Here is a 24,722-nt window from a genome sequence, read left to right on the forward strand (position 1 = left end):
CATTGAAATAAAAAAAAACAATTTTTTAAAAAATAAAATTAAATTTATCAGTTGCATAGCAGATAGTACCGGCATCCAATTTAAGTAGTACCGCTCATATTTTTAATACATTTCATCATCTATCTGACTAATTAGTTTTGATTTGATAAATGAAATCTCTCTGCTACGGATCTGGCTCCCATTGAATTTCATAAATGTTTTTGCCTCGAAGGTCAGATAAAACGATTATTACAAAAACCATCGTAAATGATAACGTTATTAAGCAATTTTATAAATCTCTTCTGTTGTCGTCAACAATTAACATCAGTCCCAAATTGGTCAACCAACAAACCATGTGGGTAACATTATTTCTGTTGACCAGGTAACAACTCCACTTTTTGGACTAGCTAATCTTTAAACTTAACATTGTGTTGTGTCACCCAGGACTTCGCCAGGAGTGTGCTTGAACCCCAGAAGATGGAAGAGCACAATACGTAAAATAGACAAACTACTAATAGCGAACAGAGGCGAAATCGCTTGTCGAGTCATCAGAACAGCAAAAAGATTAGGTGTACGCACGGTTGCAGTTTACAGCGATGCTGACGAACAAGCTCTGCACGTTTCAATGGTCTGTATACCTAACTATTAGCACGATCAGGGACGTATTCTATCAAATTTTAATCGCGACCTAGGCTGACGAAGCTTACAAAATTGGATCAGCACCGGTATCACAGAGTTACTTGAGGGGCGATAAGCTTTTAGAATTGGCTAAATTGTCGCAATGTCAAGCGATTCACCCCGGCTACGGATTCTTGTCGGAGAATGTGGAGTTCGCCGAAAAATGCCAGAGCAGCGACATCATCTTCATTGGTCCCCCAGCTTCAGCCATCAGAGACATGGGCATCAAAAGGTTTTCTCCTTACTCCTAACCATTGAAGACACTAAATTTATTAATTTTAGCACTTCCAAAGCTATAATGTCCCAAGCTGGCGTCCCCATCATCCAAGGCTACCACGGAGAAGATCAATCAATACTGAAACTAAAAGAAGAAGCCCAAAGAATAGGCTTCCCCGTCATGATAAAAGCCGTGCGTGGAGGTGGCGGTAAAGGTATGCGAATTGCCAATTCGGAGCAAGATTTCGAGGAAGCACTGGAGTCTGCCAAGACCGAGTCTCAAAAAGCTTTCGGCGATTCAGTTGTTTTACTCGAAAAATTTGTCGGTGAACCAAGACACGTAGAAGTTCAAGTCTTCGCCGACACCCACGGTAACGCAGTCCATTTGTATGAGAGGGACTGTTCGGTGCAAAGAAGACATCAGAAGATCATTGAAGAGGCACCAGCAGTAAGTATTTGTTACTGTAGTTTTATTTGGGGTTATAGCAGACAATAATTTTAGCCAGGTTTGTCTTCAGAATTAAGACATGAACTGGGAATGGCGGCTGTGCGGGCTGCAAAGGCTGTGGGTTATGTGGGGGCTGGCACTGTTGAGTTTATCTTGGATAAAAACACACACGCCTTCCACTTTATGGAGATGAACACCAGGTTGCAAGTGGAGCATCCCATCACCGAGATGATCACCGGTAAATACCCACCTATATCACTTCAACAAAGTTTCTCAACGTTGTTGTTCAAGGTACTGATTTGGTGGAGTGGCAGATCAAAATAGCTTCGGGCGAAGAACTCCCAGTAAAACAAGAAGACATACCACTAAGGGGACACGCTTTTGAAGCCAGGATATATGCAGAAAACCCACGTGGTGGTTTCTTACCTGGGGCTGGACCTTTGTTGTACCTTCAGACGCCAGAAGCATCCACTGATGTCAGAATAGAAACAGGTGTACGTCAAGGGGATCAAGTGTCGGTGCATTATGATCCCATGATTGCCAAACTGGTTGTTTGGGGTCAAGACAGAAGCGAAGCCTTGTCTAAACTAACTAGCAAGCTTTTGGATTATAACGTAAGTTGTCTACCTCATTATTAATAATTATGCATCAATTAGTGGTTTTTCAGATTGCTGGATTGGAAACCAACGTAAATTTTTTGTTGGATTTGGCCAAACATCCGGAATTTGCCTCCGGAAACGTGCACACCAACTTCATCAAGGATCATTTCGACAGTTTATTCAGTGATGACACGCCAAGCAATGTTCAAATTATTCAAGCTGCTTTAGCTAAAGAACTTAAAGATAAAGAGAAGGATTTACAGAAGGCACGACAGACCAACGATCAATATAACCCATTTGTTTTAGAATCTTGTTTCAGAGTCAACCACAAATTAGTACGCGATGTTAAGTTATCATTTAAAGATGTTGGTAAGAGTATTTGTCTATATTGATGTTAAAAATAATCATTTAATCTTTGTAGAGCATGTTGTAAAGATAAAAAATACAGATGTCGATAGTTATGAAGTATCTTTGGATGGTGGTAAAACTTGGAGCTCCGTCAGTGGTGAATTGGTACTTCAAGATGGCAGAGACGTTTTAAAAGCCACCATAAATGGAATAAAGAGTAAAGTCACTGTGTTTAATGATGAAACCACTCTTTCAGTTTTCCATGACGTAAGTAGCTAACGATATGATAAGCTTCGACTATAATTTCCTTTATCTTATGCCCCATTAAGCATAATTATTACTTATATATGTACTTATTTTTAAAACAAAATGTTACCTTATTAAACAATTACAGAAGGGAAAGACGGAATTTTCTTTGTATCAACCGAAATTCATCACCGAACAAGACACAGAATCCTCCGGGGGTGCCCTGAACAAAGCGGTGACACCAATGCCTGGAGTTCTGGATAAACTCCTGGTGAAGGCTGGAGATTTGGTGAAAAAGGGTGATTCTTTGTTCGTTTTGATCGCCATGAAGATGGAGTATGTCGTGAAGGCTAACAGAGACGCCAAAGTTGCCAGTGTGAATTTTAAAGTTGGTGATAACGTCCCAAAGGACGCAACCGTTGTTCAGTTTGAAGAGGACGAACAAAAATAATCTCATTTCTGATGTATTTGATTTTTATCTTGAATATATTTTTATATAGTATGAGTTTTATTTTTATAAGGAATTGTCATATGGAGTAATTATTGTATTTAAATGATGCTCAGATAAGTTTTATCTTCAATTGTGGAAGGAAATTCTCAGATTTTAAATCAATCATATTATCACATCTATTATAAAGTTTATCAACAACAAATTGGATAATAATTATAAAAATATATGAACAAAGGTATAATAGATTAACACTTTTGATAAAACATGAGTCAGAACGGTGTTGAGGCTTGATAAATAATTTTTGCTATTAGAATGAGCCAATTCCATACAAAATGAGCACCAATCATTGATAATTTAAAAATTTATTCAATGAAATATTTATAACAAGCCCACTGTGGTACTTTTCATAAAGAATTGACCACAACTTCATTTTCATCATTTGAACTGGCGTCCCCAATTTGTTCAGCCACGTCTTTTCTCGTTCTTTTTTTATTCTTTTTTTTGGTCGCAAATTTCTGGCTCTCTTCGATTTCCAGTCTAACGGTGGCGTCCATCAGTTCCCTGACCATGTCTTGTTGCTTCTTACGTACGGTGGGTCTTGTGCGTTCGTAGTCCTCCTTTATGATCTTCCTCAACAGGAATCTGGGATCGTTTCTGTCATCGATTGGTGATGGTACCGTTTTCGGTGGTTGTGGCTTTGGTCTGACCAGCATTGGAGGCCTCCAGCTGCCACCACCGGTGGAGGTAAGTGCTATTCCTCGTCCGAATGCGAACCAGTTATTGTCATTTGGGGTGTTCATTTTTTTAAGGAATTGATAAGCCTTAATATTGTCAAAATTGACAACCTTGGATATTTTCTTAAATATAACCATAGACGTGCCAATTTAAATTGGAGATGTAATGACAATTCACATATTATTAAATAATAAAAATATTCTGATTAATTCTTTGTTAAATTTTAGCCAGATAAAAAATATTTTTAAATGTCTAGTAAGTACTAATTGCAGTGATTTTTTTCTATAATTAGTTTGCATACATATTTAAGTTGTTTGTATTTATGTTTACAAAATCCAATGTTTGATAAGATGTTTGAAGAATTATATTAAAGTAAGTGTTCCCTCGGTATAAACGAGTAAAAAAGTATTAAAAGAAAACTACTTATTCCATCATTCAAAATGACTACAAACTGAGTAAGACGCAATATAAAAAAAAAATCAGCACTAAAAATTAATGATGTCAGAAAGGTAAACGTATTTCTATTTGCATATTATGGTTATATTATTTTTTTGGGATTAAACTATTTATCTTTTGGTGATATCTAATCTACCTATAGATTATTTAGCATTCTGATTTAGTTGTTGTATTGTTGTGTGTTTAATGTGTGGGTCGTTGGCAAAATGTGTAATATTTTAGGAATAATTAGGAAAATCAAAAGCTTCTTTCGGTTTCGACACCCTGAAAGGTAAGTAACAAATAACTTAAGTGTTTCTTCCCAACTTTCCATCTCTGACAAGTTCAACTTTATAATAGGATTGTTTATAAAATTTATAAATTTTCAAATATACAAAAGCCCGCAACTATTTTAATTTGGGTAGATGTAAACATTTACGTTAAGCACTTAGTGAGTAGTGAAATCCAGATCGAATATTTATATCTGCTAAAGAACTAAAGAGAGTTTGAAATAAATATTGGTGATAATGTGACAATTAAAATTGTGATAAAATGTGCATTGGTTATCGCAGGTGAGTAAATTTTTTCCTAAATCATTTAAAACAAAATAATAAGTTCATTTGAGTAATCTAGAAGAATGTTTAATGTTTCAATTACCCATTTATATTAATTTTTCTACAGTAGCCAAAATAACTTGAGAACAATGTACTTAATTATGTTCCACACATGTACTTATTTACTTTATTCTTATCAGTTCTTAAAAAACTACTTACTTAATCTACATAAACCCGATTCAAATGAATTGTTGGCTTTACATATTTATATATTTGAATGAATAAAAATTTCCTTTCAATCGTGAATTCATGGAAGTACCAAGAATCTAAACGATGATAATAAATATTTAAACAAAATGTCCTCAGTGAATAGTGTCACGCTTGAAATTACTATTTACTTCTAATAGTACAACTGAACTGTTTGATCCGGCCATTTGGCTGTTTAAATTAATTTAAGCCAATGATTTTGTGTTTGAACAGGGCGAAATTATGCTAAGTACATAAATTAATGTGGTAGAAATTTTTTACATAACTATAAACAAATATTTATTATATTTTTTTGTTAAAATTTGCGGGTAGATTTTCTATAGACAGGAATTAATACTTGTGGTAGTAATTTATTAGAAATAAAATGAATAAATGTATATGCATGTAAAGTGTTTCTGTATAATTGTGAAATACCATATTGTCCAATTCATAGAATTCATTGAATAAATATAGTTAATAGAACAAGTCGTGTTCAAAAATAATTTAATAACCTGATAAAGGTTTCAAATATTTTTATTAGACATTAATACTTAATTGTTTATAAACAATTAAATATTCGAGTGAGTATGTCTGTTATATGTTTTATCTTTCTTTAAAATATTGTTAGCAAATAGATAAGATATAAAAGTAACTTGATGAAAATATGTATGGACTGAACATTTTTCAACACATCAAATTAATACAAGAATATTCAGAAAAAAATAAGGATATACATTTTTTATTGTATAAATAACTAAATATTCGAGTGAGTTTGTAGAAGTATAATATATATTACATATTTTAACATTTTTATATAGATAAGATATAAATATAAACTAATTTAATGATAACATGTCTGAACTGAATATTTTTCAACACATCAAATTAATACAAAAATATTGAGAAAGTAATAAGGAAGCCTTAGATAAAATTGTTTATTTTTCACATATAACACATGTTAGATATTTTACAAAAACTGTTTTTCAGCATTTATTACGACTTTTTGATCTTAAGTGTTTATTAATTACCACTAGATAGTTTGTTTTGTTTTTAAATATTGTTTATTTTCAACAAATATTTTTAATTTTTTACAAATTTACATATTTATAATCTGTACAGATAACTTTTTTAGTTGAAAAAATAGAATAGTATATTATATGTATGTAAAAACAACTTCTTAAGTGCCCTTCTTATGTAGTGGTAAGAAAATAGAATATAGAATCTAAAAATAATATCTAATTAACAAAGATTGTTTAATAGTTATTTTGATATAAATAAATTTTATTTCAAGAAAATAGGTACAAATATTTATTTCAAAAATATATGTAGGTAAATAATTTTACTGCTAAATATAATATACATTCCAAAAATAATTGTACCAGTTTCTGAAATTCCTTCCTTGCTTGTTCAATTTCAAGTTTAATTTAAAAGTAATTAACATTAGTTAGTGACAAGAAGCTATTTTTAAATTTATACAACCGACAGGGTGTAAAAACATATGTTATTTCCAAATATATTAATAAAAAATAATGTTTTTTAATTTCTATTTTATATAATTAAAAGAAATAAGTAATGAATGAATTTCATATTTCTTTTGTGTTTAATTTTTATTGATGTGATATGATTTTGTTGGTGATTTTATATAAATATTTTAAAAGGGGAAAATTATATTAAATTTTAATAGTAAATGAATAAAATACTATTAAGTAATAAAAAATAAAAAAATCTGATTCATTCTGTATCTATCATTTTTCTAAATTATTTTTTTTAATTTTATTATTTAATTAATTTCTAATCGGTCCATCGGTGAAGGTGATGACGTCAGCTAACATAAATATAACAATTAATAAATAAAAAATAAATAAATTCATTAAAAAAGGTTTTAAAACGTGAATTATATACTTATTTGATTAATTATAATTTTAAGAAATATTATTTATTAATTAACGAATTATAAATTAAATAAAATTTATTTGCCAAATTATAACGTTCTGTATCCATCATTAATTATTTTTTTTATAATTTTTTTATTTAGTTATTTTATTAAACTATGTAAAGATATATATAAAAATAAATAATAAATAGAATAAATATATAATACTATAAATATAATAATAAACAAATTAAAAAAGGTTTAAACATTGGAGTTATATATTTTTTTCACTAAATTTTAAGAAATATTCTTTTTTTAATTATTAAATTATGAACGAATTAAGAAAAATTTAATTGTCATTCTGTATTCATCATTTTTTTTTTATTGTTTTTTATAATTTTTATATTTAGTTGATTTGTTATTAACATTTTTAATAGGTATAATTATAAATATAAACTATGTAAATATATAATTAATAAAAAAAATATTTTATTAACTATTATTAGTGAAAAATAGACAAACAAATTAAAAAAGGTATAAAAATTATATACTTTGTTCATTAATTAGAATTTTAAAAAATATTATTTTATAATTAATGAATTAAATAAAAATTAATTGCAAAATTATAACATTCTGTAACAATTTTTTTTTTATAATTTTTTTATTTAGTTGACTTTTTATTAATATTTTTTTACGTTTAATTATAAATATAAACCATGTAAAGATGTTTTTAACTATTATTAGTAATAAAAAATAACCAAATAAATTAAAAAATGGCTTAAAAATTTGAAGAAATATTATTTTTTAATTAATGAATTATAAAATTAAAAAAATTTAATTAATTTAATTAAAATTAAATAGAATTTAATTGCCCAATTATAATATTCTATATTCATAATTTTTTTTTAAATAATTTTTTTGTATGTTTATTTATTTAGTTGATTTATTAATAACAAATTTATTAGGTATAATTATAAATATAAACTATGTAAACATATATATATAAAAATAAATAATAAATATAAATAATAATTATTTATCTTCTTAAATATTATTAATAATAAAAAAAAAACAAATTAAAAAAGGTTTAAAAATTTGAATCATATACTTCTTTCATTAATTAAAATTTTAAGTAATATTATTTTTAATTAATGAATTATAATTTAATTAAATAAAATTATACAATTCTGTATCTCTCAATTTTTTTTATTTAGTTGATTTTTTATCAACAAAAGTATTAGATAATAAAAAATTACAATATTAAATATTAGAAATAGAAACATATCTTTTAAGGGTTTTATAATTTTATTTTTGTATGTTTTTAAATAAAATAAGTATTATTTTAAATATTTTAATAATTATACTAATAAAGTTTTAGTAATATAATTACTTTAATTAAAAATATATATTTTTTTCTCATTGCTAAATAATCTATAAAAATATAACAAAATTTAGTTTGGTGTATGTGTATTTTTGAGTATTTTTAGAGTTAAACTAACAGAATATTAGTTGTAAGTAACTTTCAGCTCGTCAGTTATAAGCCATCAAATCAGACGAGTCCGGCAGTAACCTTGCCGAACTGAAAATTTTCAATGTGGATGAGCGGGCGGAACGGATGAATGGATTGACCGGCATATATAAAGACAGTTTCTTCGCTCACCAAACCGACTGAACGCACACGAGCCCGAGCACGAGTCTTGTGTCGTCCGCAGACAACGTCGAACATCGAAAAAATCGTGCCGCGTCCCGTCCTTTCGCCGGCCTACCCCCCAGGAAAACATGGTGGTTGCGAGGACCGTGGCTGGAAGTAGGCAAAACCGTTTCGGAACGCTGTCATCTGGTGCATGGATTTTTGAGTGTGTGCTGTAAATTTTGAGGGGGTTCAGTGTCGCGACGACGAGATGGAGGGTGAATCGAACGAGAAGGACCTGGGGGAGAAGTGCAATGGGGAGGTCGAGCAGGGGAAGACGGACGTGAATTCCAACGATGCCAAAGTGGACGAGTAAGTTTCACGGAAAATGGTATTTGATCTTTGACACAGGTTTATCGGGGATCGAGCGTGTGTTGATTTGTTTTGTGTTTATCTGGTGCATGATCTCTCCGTATCAGAAACTAAGATAAAAATTCTCGGATTTGTACGATCTGCAAATTCGTGTATTGCAATTTTAAATCTCAAACGAATTATATGTTTTAAAATGTATATTTTTTGTCAATATGCTTATTAATAGATAATTATTTATTAATATATTTAAGTTTAAATTAAAATTATATTTTAGATATTTTGCTTAAAAAATATAAATTTTATCAATAACATATTTTATTAATTTAAAAATTACATATTTTCTTTAAATTAATTAAAAAGTTTTATGAAAAGGCAAAATAATAAATGAAATATTCTATATTGTTCTTTAATTTATTATTTTTATAATAGAAATGAATATATCAACATCTGTAAAATATTAAAATTATTATTTCTTTAGTTTAATTTATAAATATGTATTTATTTTTTCTAGCAATCAGAATTAATTGAAAAAATAAATAGTCATCTTTTAATTTGTCATAAAAAATATTTTCTGACATATGGAAAATAGTCTATTTATTTTATTGTAATAAAAAAATTATTTTATAATTTTTGTATCAAATTTAAGATAAGAAAAACTAAAAATACTAAATTTGTATATAATTTTAGATTGATTTTCTGATTTGTGTATAAGTATACATTAATATTAAAAATCAGAATTAATTTATTATTTAAAAAAGTCAGTTTATTAACAATTATTTTCAAAATATAATAAATAGTTGAAAATTATGAATTATTTTTAATTTTTTGTTTCAAATCTCTTTTTTATTATAAAAATTGTGTTAATTTAAGAGTATTTTTAATATTAAACATTAAATATTAATAAAAAAAATGAAAATATTAATTTTTTGAATTATTTTTTGTTAACAAATAATTTAATTTTATAATTTATTCAAAAATATATGTATATATTTGTTTCTAATAATAAGAATTAATTGAATAATCAATTTATCATAAAAAATACTGCCTAAAATATAGAAAATAGTTGAAAATTAAATCTAATCAATTATTTTTTTAATTTATTTCATAAAATCTATTTATCATAATAAATCATAATCATATCATAATTTAAGACTATTTTTAGTATTAAATATTAAATATTATCATTATTTCTTTAAATTAAATTTATTATCAATTAATTTAATTTTCTAATTTGATCAAAAATATATGTATATATTTTTTTCTGACAGTAAAAATTAATTGAATAACCAATTTTCATAAAAAATAATGTCTAAAATATAGAAAACAATTGAAAATTAAATTTAAATAATTATTTTTAATTAAAGACAAGAAAAATCAAAAATACAAATAAATAGTTTTCCTAATTTGTATAAAAATAGACTTTAAGGATTAAGGATTAATTTATTATTTAAAAAAGTAAATTTATTGACAATTATTTTCAAAAAAATAATAAATAGTTGAAAATTAAATCTAATCAATTAAGAGATTTTTTAATATTAAATATTAATAAAAAGTGGAAATACTAAATTTTAAATTAGTTTAATTTTCTAATTTGTATATATAAGAATTAATTGAATAGTCAATTTGTCAAAAAAGTCTTATCTATATATGTCTAAAATATAGAAAATAACTGAAATTAATAAATAATAGAAATAAATATCTACTATTCAATAAAAACTAAAAATATTAAATTTATTAATTATTTTTTCTTTACAGTTATTTTTTTTTTCTTATTTGTGTAAAAATATACTTTAATTGTAATTAATTGATTATAATAATTTGTTCAAAACACTTAATTTTCATAAATAAATGATTGAAAATTAAATTTAAATATATATTTTATTAATTTATTGTATCAAATATCCTTTTTTATGATAAAAAACATTTAAACATTTAAATTTTATGAAAATAAATTTATAAATAATAGAAATAAACATCTATTAGGCAATAAAAACTAAAAATATTAAATTTATTAATTATTTTCTGTTTACAGTTAATTTATTTTTCTAATTTGTATAAAAGTATATTTTAATTTTAATTAATTGATTAGAATATTTTGTTATTCAAAACACTTGATTTATTAGAAACAATTATTTTCATAAATAAATGGTTTAAAATTAAATTTAAATATATATTTTATTAATTTATTGTTTCAAATATCTTCTTTTATAATAAAAATAAATAAAAAATTTTTAATTTTTCATATTTAACATACTAATTTTTTAATTATTCTCTTGTTGTTCTAATACAAAAATAAAAATTAATTGAAGACTTTACATTATTACATGATTTTAATTAACTAAAATAGTCAATTTATTTTAAAAAATATAGAAAATTGAGAAAAATTAAGTCTAAAAAATATTTATAATGTAATATTTATCTATTATAAAAAAAAATAAAAGAAATTTCAAAATATTTACATTTATATTAGTTATATTTTTTTGAGTATGGATACGACGATAATTATTTCAATCATTTTATTTCTTTGATGCTGGGAATTTCTACCAGTTAAACCAGGACTCGTCTAATTGTTAATACTTGTCCAAAAGTCCTTGAAACAAGTAACAATTTTAATTTTTCTTATAACAAATAGTTAACTTATCGGATATTTACTGAAATATAATAAAATTTAATGTACACTTGACATCAAGGTGGTTGAATTAATTAATTTATCGAGATCGTTTCCTCCATGAGATGCATAAATTAAAACAAGGCAATTAATAATTATATATAATGACGAATAATTTGGTGCCGCATGAATTTATTTTATAATAAAAAAAAATTATTTAAATAGAAACTCATAAAATATAATTTTTCTAGGTGCGTGACCTTTACGAATTCATTTTATAAATATTTAATAAATCCGTGATGGCAGAGGTGTGACATGGAACAAATAATAAACACTAATTTCATTCACACCAACCGTTGTCCAGTCGCCAAACTATTTTCAAACACGAGGAAGACGAAACAGCAAATGAACTTTGTTTAATAACTTAATGTTTTACGTAAATATATACATGATCTTCAACATTGTTATCAAATTAACACGAGGAGTTTTGGCGGAGGGGATTAGCAAGGATTTAAATCGATTGAAATATATTTTATAATTATAATTATTTAATAAAAAATATTTATTTAAATGGGATTTCATAAGAATTTCATAGTAAAACCACAAAATATAATTACAAAAAGAGTTTAATTTAATTATTGAGCAAATTTCTCGATTCCTTTAATCTTGTTTACTGTACGTTAGACAAAATACTGTTATCAAATGGCATATTTTCGCAAAATCGAGAAATTTAATACTTTAAATTATGAATAATAACTGTTTTAACATCTCGATCTTTGATTTGAACGGGTTTTCTCCATTTTTTATTGGTCATTTTATTTGAATGGCAATTCCGCTTCTTGAATTGAAAATTAATTATTTTTTTTTTAGTTGGGAATTCCATTTTTTGATCTTATATTGAAGTAATTGTAAAAGTAATTGAGCAAAATTGCTTGGATTAATAAACATGGTATATCAGTATTATTTGTTGTATGCTTAACTAGCAATGTTTACTTAAAAAACTTGTTGTATATAACTATGTGGATTTTAAAGTGTGTACAAACATCGTTAACGATACGAGATAAAAGCCAAAAGTAGAAATTAGCATTAAATTATTGAAAATTTATTTAACTACACATACATATTATTTATTCATCATATATAATTTTATAAAGAGGATTAAATTTTGACTTATATTTTTATAACAAATGTGTGAATAAATAATGTATAGTTCTTTTAAATGTATAAACTAAATACATTATATACTTTTTTTATTATATATATTCTTAATTGTTATTTATGTATTTAATTAAGTAATTCTTTTACAAATATATTATTAATACATTAGAATATAAGATATATATATATATATATATATATATATATATATATATATATATATATATATATATATTCTTTTATTATTTCTACTCTGGGTTCCTGGAACTAAAGAAAATATCAAGTTTTAATCTTTTCTTCAGAATTAAATCCTATATTATGTAAACAATTGGATAACGACAAATATAAATAATAGTCATACGGAGAAATATCTGGGCAATATTTCGGATGAAGCAGGAGTAGTAGATAGCCGAATTGGTCATTGGGTCTCTTGCTAGATAATAAATGTATAAAATTCCATGTTTAGTCCACCATATAGTCGTCAAAATCTTTCTTATTCCACCAGTATAGGTTAGGTTAGGTTGGGTTATGTTAGGTTAGGTTGAGTTGGGTTAGCTTAGGTTAGGTTAGGTTGGGTTGGGTTAGGTTATGTTAGGCCACACGAAGAAATATCTGGATAATAAGGTGGATGAAGTTCAATGTCCCATTTAATATTTTGAAGCTTTTTTTGTGTCCTTTGTTGTAAAATAGAAGAAGAAGTTTGTCTTTGAGTAAATTTAGCATGAAGTTGATCAATTTGCGAGTTTGTTCTGCCTACCATAAACTTCTCAAAATCTTTCTTATTTCACTATATTATGTTAGGTTAGGTTAGGTCACATGGAGAAACATCTGGATTATATGGACGATGAAGTATAATGTCCCATTTAATATTTTGAAACCTCCTTTATACTCTTGGTTGTAAAATAGAAGAAAAATACATTTTTACTGCTTAAAGAAGTTTATCTTTGAATAAATTTAGCATAAAGTTGATCAAAACCACCATTTAGTTGTCTAAATCTTATTCCTTCAAGTGTACCAGCTTCAACACATTGTCCAGCCATGTGAAAATAGTCCTACTGAGCACTTTGTTCGTGGAATGTAACAATATATTCAATAAAAGACTCATTTGCTTTGCGTGCAAGGAGACAAATAGTAATTGTGAAAGGTCTAATTTGGTTTTCCCCACTTAATTTATATGGGACTGATTTGTCCAAAGGTTTTATTAAATTAATAGGTTGAAGCTTCTTTCTAGTAGATGATTCATCACAGTTTAATAAGTGACCTATATGAAAATATGATACATGAAGGTTTTGCACAAGATATTGCTCAGTTTCTTCATTGGCACAAGTTTCAGAACAACCTTCATGTTGTTTATCTTCAATATATTCATTGCCAATTTTTAATCAACAACACCAAAATTGTTTAAAAAATATTTTAAATATAAAGTACCAAAAAATATATAAATTGTGTAGTTAAATAATATATATAGTTAGTTATGTTAAAATATAATATACTTTTATATATTTTTTTATATACCAAACCAATCTTGAAACAAAAACAACAAATAATTATCAATATAAACTTGATATTGATTTGAATTTGTAGTATGATCACTGTAAAAATTGTATTATAAAATGATAATAAAAACCAGATTGAACAGATTTTAAAAAAACTTGTTTATAAGTAGTTGATTAAGTATTTAACATTTAAATTTATGTAGTGTTTGTCCAGTTTATTTATTTATTTATTTAATTCCATAAAAAATATGGTTAATAATTTTATAAATATAAATTTATTATTTAATTATTTAATCTATTTCGATTGGGTGATGATTAGTAAGTAATCTTTACAATAAATGTTGTTTTTTATATTTATAATATACAACAGCGTAAAAACTCACATTCATTGTGCATGGCGGAAATTAAAACTAAAGAATTAATTGGCCGTTTAAATAAAATTACGGCACCATTACGTGATATTAAGATAACAACAAACAGATGTCATAATGCACAATAAACCATCAAATCGGATGCCTCGAATGTATTTTAACTACTTAAATTATAATTCATTGTCCATTTAATAGGTCTAAATGTTTATTTATTGGTTGTGTATCGGCCTTGCGTTAAAATTTTAACAATTAAAATTGGAATAATAAACGCACGAAAGCGAATCTGCGCCGGTTGCACTCTTCAATGTATTGTTATTTTATTGTCGTTTAACATAATTGTGTTGTTTGTTTACGAAATTTGTTAATTAATCGGTCAGCACAAACGGCGAGACACTTTTATAAAACCATCCTGATACGACACATACAGTTGAGTCAAGGCTGCTTTTTTGACCACCGAAAAATGGTGACAATGATCATATTTAGGGCCACATTGTCGCCGCAACAGTTACGGATTATAAAAGTTGCAAATAAAACGATATTTGATTGTTTTTAATTCAATGTTAGCGTTCTATTGTGGTGTAATTTCACACTGCAAATATAAATTGGACGTTAAATTATGTTACAATGCGAGTACATAATGTAAATGACCATTCCGTCCTTACACTGTTTGCAGATAAATGTCTACGTATCTTAAAACCCAACCATTATTTTTAATTTGTGTAACACGTAATGTGTATTAACTAATGTGGCATTTAGACCTGTAATTCAAGTTCATTGTTCAATAAATTCTATAATAATCAATATAATCCTCATTAATAAATTGATCCAAATTATCTGGACTACTTTCAAAGTCACTCCATTCAAAATGAGACGGTACACCACTCAATATATCTTCTAAAAAATGAGTAAAATTAATTATTTTTTCCAGGAAGCCGAAGAGATTTACCATAAAACAGAAAGTGGCGTTGGTGATGTTGGCGGCCGCCGACTTCATGTGCTTCTGCTCAATGTCCATTATGGCCCCCTTTTATCCTCAGGAGGCTGCAAACAAAGGCATGACCGAATCCATGGCAGGATTTGTGTTTGGGTACTACGCCCTCGTGGTGTTTTTGACTTCTCCAATATTCGGAAAAATTGTAAGTACTAATTGTTTAATTTACTAATTGCCATGATGTAATGGATGAAATCTCTTGGTGAGATTTGATGTCATGTATTTTATTAAACATTTGTAAAGATGTGTAATTTGATTCGTCAGGAAATAGTTTGAGTTATTTGATTAAATAATTATGAGAATTTATTGAAATGAAGGTACAATAACCAGAAAATTTGAATAACCAGTTTAATAAAATCAAATTCATAGTACGTATTTGTTTAAGAATTATAAATTATAGTATTTTAAATAATATTAACCGGTTAAAAGAATTCGTTAAAACTGAACGATTAAAAAAAATATTAACAAATAAACTAAACAACCAATATTGAATTTTATTTAAGATATTATTTAATATTTATTTATTTGTTAATTTTTAAAAAATATATGAATAAAATTAATTTCTTTAATCGACTAATATTATTAATAAATTTAATATATATTTTTAATCTGAAATTCCATTTCTTCCTCTTTGTACTTACAATTACTTAATTGAACAAAATTGTGAGGTCAAATACATATTTTAAATGGGTATTTATTGTTCACTTAATTTAATTTTAGACAAAATTTTATAACACAAAGCTTCTAAAAGTGAATATGTTTCATTAAACTAATATACTAAATAGACTTATTCTAAAACTCCCACATTAAACAAATTGAAAATTATCCACAAAAGTTTTAGTTTTAATTCTGTAGTTGAAATTGTTAATCTAATTTAGAGTAAATAGGTTAAAAGGCGTTTTTACAGTAATAAAAAGTTTAATAAAATCTTCAAATTTTATTTAACTTATTAATATATTATTTTATTTAATTTACTATTAATTACTTATTAGAGTTGAAAAATAAAAATATAACTGAAAACCTTTTAAACTCCAAAAAATTGTGTTAAAATCTAATCTAAAAATATATTGGATTTATTTTCATAAATTTTATTCTTTTCAGCTTCCCAAATTAGGTGTTAAGTTTTTATTTGTGACAGGATTACTGACTTCAGGGATATGTAGTATTACTTTTGGGTGAGTAATAAGTTAATCAGTTAATTAAGGTAGAATCACACTCCAGAACCATACACGTCAATTTTATGTAACTCTGTTTATCCCCTGCAACTTTTTAACTTAATCAGATGATATTAAACAGTAATTAACAAGTCGTAAATCTCTTTAAATCATTATAATCAATTATCTAAAACCGTGTAATAAATGACGAGCTGCGGATAATTCCATTTGAAATAGTAAAAATATTTATCAAATTTTTGTCTAATTGTGAAGCCACGAAGGTCAATAAGAAAAAAATCGTTTTGTTTATGCTTTACATTAAAGGAAATTCACACATGTAAAATTGAAACCGCATATTAATTACTCCGGTACTTTTCATCGTAAAAGTACTGGTAATATGACCGCAAGTACTCGTTAATTGGCAACGAAAACAATGTTTTGACGTTGATTTGTTTTCAGAACTCTTCACACGATTAAAGACTACAATTTGTTCATGATATTATCGTTTGTGATACGGGGACTTGAAGCTTTGGGTGCCAGCGCTTATTCAACAGCAGGATATGTTATTATCATCAATATTTTTCCAGACAATGCGAGTGCAGTAAGAGTAAGTATAAATAATATATTAAAAGAACGTAATTATTTAATTTACATAATCATTAAAACATAAATTAACTATGTGGTTTGAGGAACAAACACTTCAAAGAACATCATACACAAACAAACCGCTACCAGCAAATAAGCAACTATTTAAATCGTTTTTCAGGGTCTTCTGGAAACGTTCGTGGGTTTGGGAATGAGCGCTGGTCCAGCAATTGGCGGATTACTGTTTGCGGTAAGACATGCCGCTTCCTTCATCAGCCACCACTCAGTGATGAAGCGTCGATTTTTATTGGATTCTTTTGTTCTAGGAAGATTGGAGGGTTTAGCTTACCATTCTATGTGGTCGGACTTATAATCACATTGCTGGCGCCCCTCAACATCTACTTGCTGCCAACGTCTGAAAGTGAGCACCCAATTTCAACAAACGTTCCCAATTAAACCATAATTAACAATTATCAGGCAGTTTAGATGTGGTTATTTTTATAAAAGAATTGCCGACAAAACAACATACATATGTTAATTAAATAATGCCATGCGTGGTTGTAATTCCTGAATTGTTACAGAATGTTCTTTGGATGTGAAGACGGGATCGTTGCTCAATTTATTGAAACTACCGCCTGTGATATTCACCTGCCTTATTATGGTCATCGTAGCCATGACATGGGGTTTCTTAGATCCCACTTTAGAACCTCACCTCAGAAAAGTTAGTCTAAGGAAATTAATTAAGACGTATTCAATGAATGACTTTTTTTACAGTTCCATTTGAGCCCCGGTAACATAGGACTGATATTCCTGTTGCTCTCTGCCACTTATGGCATCTGTAGTCCAGCTTGGGGTTGGTTGACTGATAGAATTGATAATTACTGGTGTTTAATGCCAATTGGACTTTTCGGTAACTGTTTGGTGTTACTACTGCTGGGGCCATCCCCCCTTTTATCCTTCATGGAGGAGTAAGAACTAATTTATTATACAACAACTGGGCACTAACCACATTTCGTTTCAGCTCAATTTGGCTGAATATAATAGCACTTTCATGCTTAGGAGTGTTCGTCGCCATGTCTTTAATGCCCACCTATCAGTTCCTCCTAGACAGTGCCTTGTAAGTAGTCTTAGTCTCTGTAAAGACCACATTTATATCAAGAAATTTTCAGGGAAGGCGGTTTTACTGAAAACTTAGGAACACACAGCGTGATAGCCGGCCTGTGGTCGTCAGTCTACTCGTTGGGTGAAGTTCTGGGACCAATTCTCGGAGGAACCCTACTAGAAAACTACAACTTTCCCATAACATCAACGACGTTCTCGATATTAAATCTAGTGGTGGCCTCTCTAGCCACCGTATATTTCGTCAACATTCGCACTAAGGTGCCCACAGTGGCGGAGAAGAACCACAACCTGTTGAAAAAGAAGGTGGAGGACCTGAAGATATCCTACACGAATGACTTGTGTGAAGTCCACGGGTTGGAGAGGCGTGTAAAGAACGGACACGTTCCAGTCGAATACAAAGTCGAATAGACTCGGAGAGTTTATGTTTTGTGAAGAAAAAATCTCAGTAATTAACTCGGACGGACAATATGTTCGCAATTACAAGTACAAATGGGAAAAATACTCGTAGTGAGTGAGATTTTATTAAATGGACACGTTAGTTAATTTTTCATTAAACAAATACATTTATATAAAATGTGATATAAAGATCAATGTGCCTTTGGGCACATGTGTTTTAAAAGAATGAAAATAAACAGTGCTTTTATTATTTAATTATTTTAGGCAGTTCAATATTCATTCATTCATGCATTTATCAAATCTGATATTTATTAGCTAGATCTCATCTGCATCCTCTTAATGATTTATTAAATAATAGTATTATTAAATTAATTCGTCTGAAAAATCATTGAACTTGTACATACAAACAAATATTTATTACATAAAGCCTTTTACTTATGTCTGGTACGTTGTTTTCCTAGTTAAATGTAAATAAAATTCTTTAATTTTTAATTAGTGTGTCATTATTTACCCCATTCAGAAATTTGGTCAAAGGGATTAAGAAAAACTACAAATGATATATACAATTTATTCAATTGTTAAAAATCGTCATTTCTTAGATTAACAAAAATTGCTGTTTGCAGCAATTTATAACACAAAACAAAATTCAAATAACCTAAACATATATATTACACTGGAATAAAATAATATAAAAATATATCGACTTAAATAATAATAATAGTCATTACAGCAAAACGCAAATGATATAGGCAAATTACTTCAAGAAACTTTCAGCCACCATCTTCAAAAGTTTAGCCTCCTTTATGTGTTTGGCGGAAGTGCTGGTGTTCAAAAATATGTGCAGCTGCTTCAGCAGATCTTTAATCACTTTTGGAATGAACTGCTTTGTGCTGGAGTTTTCAGTCGAGAGGGCCAACAACGCAGCTTGAATATAACTGAAAAAAACAAACTTTAAATTAAATCAAATTAATTGCCACATATACGTACCTGAATTTGAGCTCAGTGTAGTGAATGAGGTCCATGCTGAGCTGCTGAATCAAAGCCAATAGACAACTCGGCTTCAGCAAGCACTCGTCACCGAAAAGAGTATTAATGTCAGTTTTTTCGCAAGCGTAGATCACAAATGACAGGTTTTCAGCCCCAAGTGCCAGTTGGAACGCCTCGTCGTAGTTGCCCCGGGTTAAATACTGTTGAATTTGCTGCAACGTCGCCTGAAAACAACAAATCAAAGTTAAAATTCAAGATTAACAAGATAAAAAAGTAATAAAGTTAATATTAATAATATGGACAAATAAAAAGCGTATTAACCAAAACAAAAATTTATTTCGTACGACAAATACAAAAGGAACTAAAGCATACATTCGAAAAAATATGTACAAAAAAATAAATAGAATATTAATTAGCGATGGTACTTTCTCAAATGGTAACCTACTTGTGTGTCGAAGTGGGGTGACGGGGTGACAGCCCTGGACCGCACGGCGTTGATCACACTGTCCTCCAAAACCGACGCGTGGTTCTTGAACGCCTGCTTCACTTCCGCACTCACCGTCTCCCTCAGGTTGGAGGTCAGTCGATCTTGCATGCTAACAAAAAATACAATAACAGTCGAGTTCCATTTTATTCATTAATTAATCTAACGGGGAACAAAATGCGTTAATCAAACAAGTAAATAAAATGATAGAACTCACTTTTTAAACGACGAGTTGAACTGCTTCTGGAACTCGGCGGTGATGGTGGCTGCGAGCCGGTCAGCGTTAGACTTCATGTTCTCAGAGACGTTGTGCATCTGCGCCATCATGTCTTTACCCTTCTCCTGGACGCGCCTCTGCCTGTCCATGTAGTTCTCCACGCAGGCGGTGTACTCCTTGGTGCCCTGCGAGAACGTTTCGTTGATCTGCTGGAACATTTGGCTGCACACCTTTTCCCACGAAGGCACGAGTGATGAGTACACGATGTCCCTGTAACACTTCTCCAGGCTGGGCGCCACTATCTTGGCCACGGACAAGCTCAGAGATTCGGCGAGGGTCTTTAAATAAATTATAAATTAGTTACTCAATAGGGACAGGAAGAATTGAAGGTGGTACCGTGTTGTTGATGGCTTTTGAAATGCTGTCCTTGAGGGCCACGTCGGCGCTGGCCATCCTCTGGGCGAACAAAACATCGATTTGCTTCCTGTATTGATCCATCATTTGCAACAGCTGCGGGGCTATCCTGGTCGTGACTTCGGCCGCAACGGTCTCCCTCATGCGGTCGCCGACGCGACGCTCCACCACCTCAGACACAGCCAAAGCAAGTCGGTGTTCCTGTTGGGCACCTGCGTCCGACTTTCGTGAGGCCGCCACGCTGGCCACGTTCTCCGCCACCTTGGCCAGCTGGAGGTTCTGCTTGGACACCAACAGCTCGAGTTCCTTGAGGTGCCACTCCCTGGATTCCTTCTCCCTCTCTCGCATCTCGGACGACAGCTTTTGCAGCTGGATGCTTTGTTCGCGAATCGTGTTCTCCAACGAGCTAATTCTGAAGTTGATCGACTGAAGATTGCTATTGTTGACGTCGTCGGTGGTCGGCTGGGCGGCCGCCTCCTCCGCCCGTTCACCAATGACAATCTCGCCCTCCTTGACCATTTCAGAATTGTCTACAATAGGAAGCTTCGGCCACACCATGTCCGTCGAGGACGAGGACGTGTTGTTGGTCAACAACGAAGCGACGTCCAGGTCCTCGTTGGCAGCTCTGTCGTTGACCTCGTTCGTCGACACGGTCGACGCCACGCCATTGTACTCCTGGGGTTTTTGGGGTGCAGTTATCGTGTCGTCGTCCTCCTCCGCCGCATCCTGGGCACTCACCGACAGCTTCGACAGGTTGTCGAAGAAGTCTTGGGTCGAATAGGTCGAGTTGTTCAGCGACAGGATCTCCTGTACCTCCCGGCTAGGACTCGAACCACCGCTAGCAAAATTATCCTGAAAATATTCATTTTGATTGACTGATTGACCAACACTCATCATTCTTTATTCTGTACTTGCAGTGGCTATATAACTATAACCATTATTTTACAGGCTTAATAGACCAATTAAATTTCGATTTGTTAATTTGTTTTTATCAAAATACCAATACACATACCATAAGTAAATAGTTTGAAGCTTAATTATTTGCTATTATAAATATTTAGAATATTCGTCTTGGTTTTAAAATTAATTATTTACTATTGAAATCATTAAACCAGTCACATTTCTAAATGCTATTATATTATACTTAATGACTAATTAAATGATTTTCAGTTTGTTCAGTAATTTAGACGCCTTAAATATTGTGACAACATGATTCATTATTCAATATTTCAAGTAGTGTTATCTTTAGAATGCTAAATGTTATGCATACATTACTAATATTTAAAATATGCATTGAGAAAAGTTGCTTTAGTAATTAATATTTTGAAGTTACTCTTCTAAACTCATTAAAAATCAAGGTATTAGATGTTCCCATACCTTCTGCAGCAATTTAAAATCTATGAGGTTATCGACAGTGCCCTCGTTCGAGTTCTGGCCGTCGCCAGTCAAAGAGTTCCTCACACTGGACGGTCTCAACTCGTTGGGATCCCGGAAATCTTCCGGCGTCATCAGATTCATCTGACCATTTTTGCCGCTTTGCTGTTGGATCAGCAACGAAACTGAGTTCTGGAGATCGTCTAGTTTCGGTACCTTAGTAAGAAATTCTCAGTTAATTTAATTGATTGATAATTAAGGATGTATTAGTTACATTTTGATCGCCGGCTTCGTCTTGTCCGATGATATCACATTTGGTTTTGTAAATTAAAAGCTCCGGTGAATAGATCACCTTGCACTCTTGGAACTTTTTAGGCTGCACAACCAACATTTGGAGATAGTTGGCCTCGATGAGGGTCTCCACGTCGTCGTCGTCGTCGCCACCGCCTACCGAGTAAATGTCCTCCGCACTGTCCTCGAACGAATAGGGCAGCTTCTTGGAACAAGCGTCGAGTATGTGGAAACTGAGGAAGGCGGCGGGCAGCTGAAACTGGGACAGAGTGGACACGCGTACCGTCTGTTCGTTGTCGATCCTCTCCAGTTGTATGATGTACAACACCCTGTTAATTGGGTTTAAACAAATTACCCATATTTATTTCACTTTATTTAATTCTCACCTATTGTTTATGTCTGAAACAACCAAATATCGACTTGTGTAATCAATTGACATGTTAAAATACAAGGTTGGAATTGGGGATGTTGGATCAGACTTGAAGGTGATCATCTGAAGGCATGACCAAGTTTCACAGGACCAAATTTTGATCTCTGAGTTGTTGTGGGCTCCTGTTATCATAAACTTCCAGCACCTGCACAAAAATATTGTTTAGACACCCAAAATCAATGTAATTTATATAACTTACTCTGAGCTGTACTCTAAAACATTATCAATGAATATAATAGAAGACAAAGGTCTACCTTCATGAGGTTTCCATTGATGCAAACACTTCTCCTTCTCTTCATCACCCATATACAACTAGAAAGGCATTTTCAATAAATTTATGTTAGACAAGCTTATAATTTAAATGAATTACCTGGAAAAATTTAACAAAGCCATCAACAGAGGCAATAGCAATAGCAGTTCCATCAGTGGAAAAAGAAGCATCAACAAGGTCATCATTGTGGTCAATTCCAATGTAGCCTTCATAGGAATCATCTGTTTGAAATGGACCAACACCATGTTTGCTGTTCATTATGTCAACATTGTAAACTTCAGCCTTTGGGCCATTTAATACAACAAACATGCGCTCAGGATCTTCTCCTGTGTCCTCCTCATCAAAGTTTGAAACATAAGGACACCAAATTATCCTGTAGTTTATGTGTGATCTTGTCACATTTATATTGCCAAGGTATATGTGCAGTAATAGCTCATATCTAAGTTTATATTAAAGAAAAAGCTTAATAATTAATGTGTAATATAATGTTAGTATGGGGTTAATTAAAAGGATACTTAATTTCACTAGGTTGATCATGTATTTGGTAAATTAGAACATTGCCCTCTGAATCTACACAGCCTAAAATAATCTCCTGCTTTGATACAGCAAAAGATATGTCCCTAACATCATCCTTTAGGTTTTTAATAAGCGCTCTTACATCAGTCTCAAGATTACAAACTCGAATCATTCCTCCATCCTTTCCTGCAACTCCCTCATTAAGACTTGAGGTAAATAATTAAAGATAAATTATACCTTTCATTGCATAGGCAAAGACTTTGCCATTAATGTGGGCTGCAATTAGATGCCCATGGTAGTATCGAAACTCCCAATTGTAATCTATCTTGTTTATCAACTTGACTTTGGAGCTGCCCAGAGTGTGCACTCCCGGCTTGCAAATAACTGTCACATTTTGACCTACAATTTGTGCAGAGTATTCTGTCTCGTTCCCAGTGTATTTGCTAAAAGTTGGTCAAAAATATAACCTAACAACTGTGCCTCAACCATGTCATACTTACATCAGCTGATTGGATTTCGGTGTAGGCGACGACATTTCGGTTAAATCAAAAGACGAAACGGACTAACAAAATCACTGAATTTTGGTGAACTGCAGGTGTTTTTTTTCAGCAATGGTAAAACGCGTTTAAACCAATAATAAACACGGTCATCTTCAAAACCTATTGTTTTGGTTCGAAATGGTACAATTTCAACTAGAACGGTAAATGTACGGCGTTTTACTCCAAACACGAGGACGCCGGTTTTTTTGACAAGTCCCAAAGGAATTTTCTGAATTTCCAAACTGACCAATGCAGCGCCCCCTAACCTCAGAGCGACATCTGTTTCTCAGAAATGACAACATATAAATATTATTTGTTGTTAAATTGGTTGAGTAATTATTATCAATAATGTTTATTATGCTTAACCTACTTTACTATAAAAATGTACTCTTATTTTAGTTAGCGTTATAATAATCATTCAATTCCACTTTATTTAAATTAACCTTAATTTCTGATTCTGATTCTGATTCTGACAATCATCTGATTTTCTGAATTTTAACAAATACTT

General features: G+C 30.2%; 3 protein-coding genes across 6 annotated transcripts; 2 read left to right on the plus strand and 1 right to left on the minus strand.

The window, feature by feature from the left end:
- Nucleotides 1–186: 186 nt before the first annotated feature.
- On the plus strand, nucleotides 187–3,016 carry LOC109599530 (methylcrotonoyl-CoA carboxylase subunit alpha, mitochondrial). 2 transcript variants are annotated; one of them, XM_049966013.1, is made up of 9 exons: nucleotides 187–334; nucleotides 424–607; nucleotides 672–889; nucleotides 940–1,321; nucleotides 1,376–1,559; nucleotides 1,613–1,935; nucleotides 1,989–2,289; nucleotides 2,342–2,535; nucleotides 2,663–3,016. In XM_049966013.1, exons 1-9 carry the CDS (start codon nucleotides 195–197, stop codon nucleotides 2,963–2,965), a joined length of 2,229 nt encoding a protein of 742 aa, XP_049821970.1. In that variant the 5' UTR covers nucleotides 187–194; the 3' UTR covers nucleotides 2,966–3,016. The 2 variants fall into 2 exon arrangements, with proteins under 2 accessions (XP_049821970.1, XP_019871094.2); XM_020015535.2 differs by having other exon boundaries at nucleotides 207–361.
- Nucleotides 3,017–4,145: 1,129 nt separating this feature from the next.
- On the plus strand, nucleotides 4,146–19,183 carry LOC109607653 (MFS-type transporter SLC18B1-like). 3 transcript variants are annotated; one of them, XM_049965985.1, is made up of 11 exons: nucleotides 4,146–4,209; nucleotides 8,335–8,810; nucleotides 15,372–15,579; nucleotides 16,536–16,609; nucleotides 17,048–17,195; nucleotides 17,355–17,423; nucleotides 17,504–17,594; nucleotides 17,755–17,894; nucleotides 17,948–18,141; nucleotides 18,195–18,290; nucleotides 18,343–19,183. In XM_049965985.1, exons 2-11 carry the CDS (start codon nucleotides 8,710–8,712, stop codon nucleotides 18,701–18,703), a joined length of 1,482 nt encoding a protein of 493 aa, XP_049821942.1. In that variant the 5' UTR covers nucleotides 4,146–4,209; nucleotides 8,335–8,709; the 3' UTR covers nucleotides 18,704–19,183. The 3 variants fall into 3 exon arrangements, with proteins under 3 accessions (XP_049821942.1, XP_049821943.1, XP_049821944.1); XM_049965986.1 differs by lacking the exon at nucleotides 4,146–4,209 and adding an exon at nucleotides 4,262–4,427; XM_049965987.1 differs by lacking the exon at nucleotides 4,146–4,209 and adding an exon at nucleotides 4,692–4,707.
- A 62-nt stretch (nucleotides 19,184–19,245) lies between these two features.
- Nucleotides 19,246–24,455, minus strand: LOC109599551 (enhancer of mRNA-decapping protein 4 homolog). The gene is made up of 13 exons (XM_020015560.2): nucleotides 24,176–24,455; nucleotides 23,913–24,118; nucleotides 23,675–23,861; nucleotides 23,259–23,598; nucleotides 23,088–23,200; nucleotides 22,845–23,033; nucleotides 22,442–22,787; nucleotides 22,171–22,383; nucleotides 20,776–21,645; nucleotides 20,380–20,717; nucleotides 20,124–20,274; nucleotides 19,679–19,902; nucleotides 19,246–19,626 (listed from the first exon to the last, which is right to left on the minus strand). Exons 1-13 carry the CDS (start codon nucleotides 24,208–24,210, stop codon nucleotides 19,446–19,448), a joined length of 3,393 nt encoding a protein of 1,130 aa, XP_019871119.1. The 5' UTR covers nucleotides 24,211–24,455; the 3' UTR covers nucleotides 19,246–19,445.
- Between the last annotated feature and the right edge of the window lie 267 nt (nucleotides 24,456–24,722).

The sequence above is a fragment of the Aethina tumida genome, chromosome 4 (assembly GCF_024364675.1).
Source record: "Aethina tumida isolate Nest 87 chromosome 4, icAetTumi1.1, whole genome shotgun sequence".
NCBI lineage: Eukaryota > Metazoa > Arthropoda > Insecta > Coleoptera > Nitidulidae > Aethina > Aethina tumida.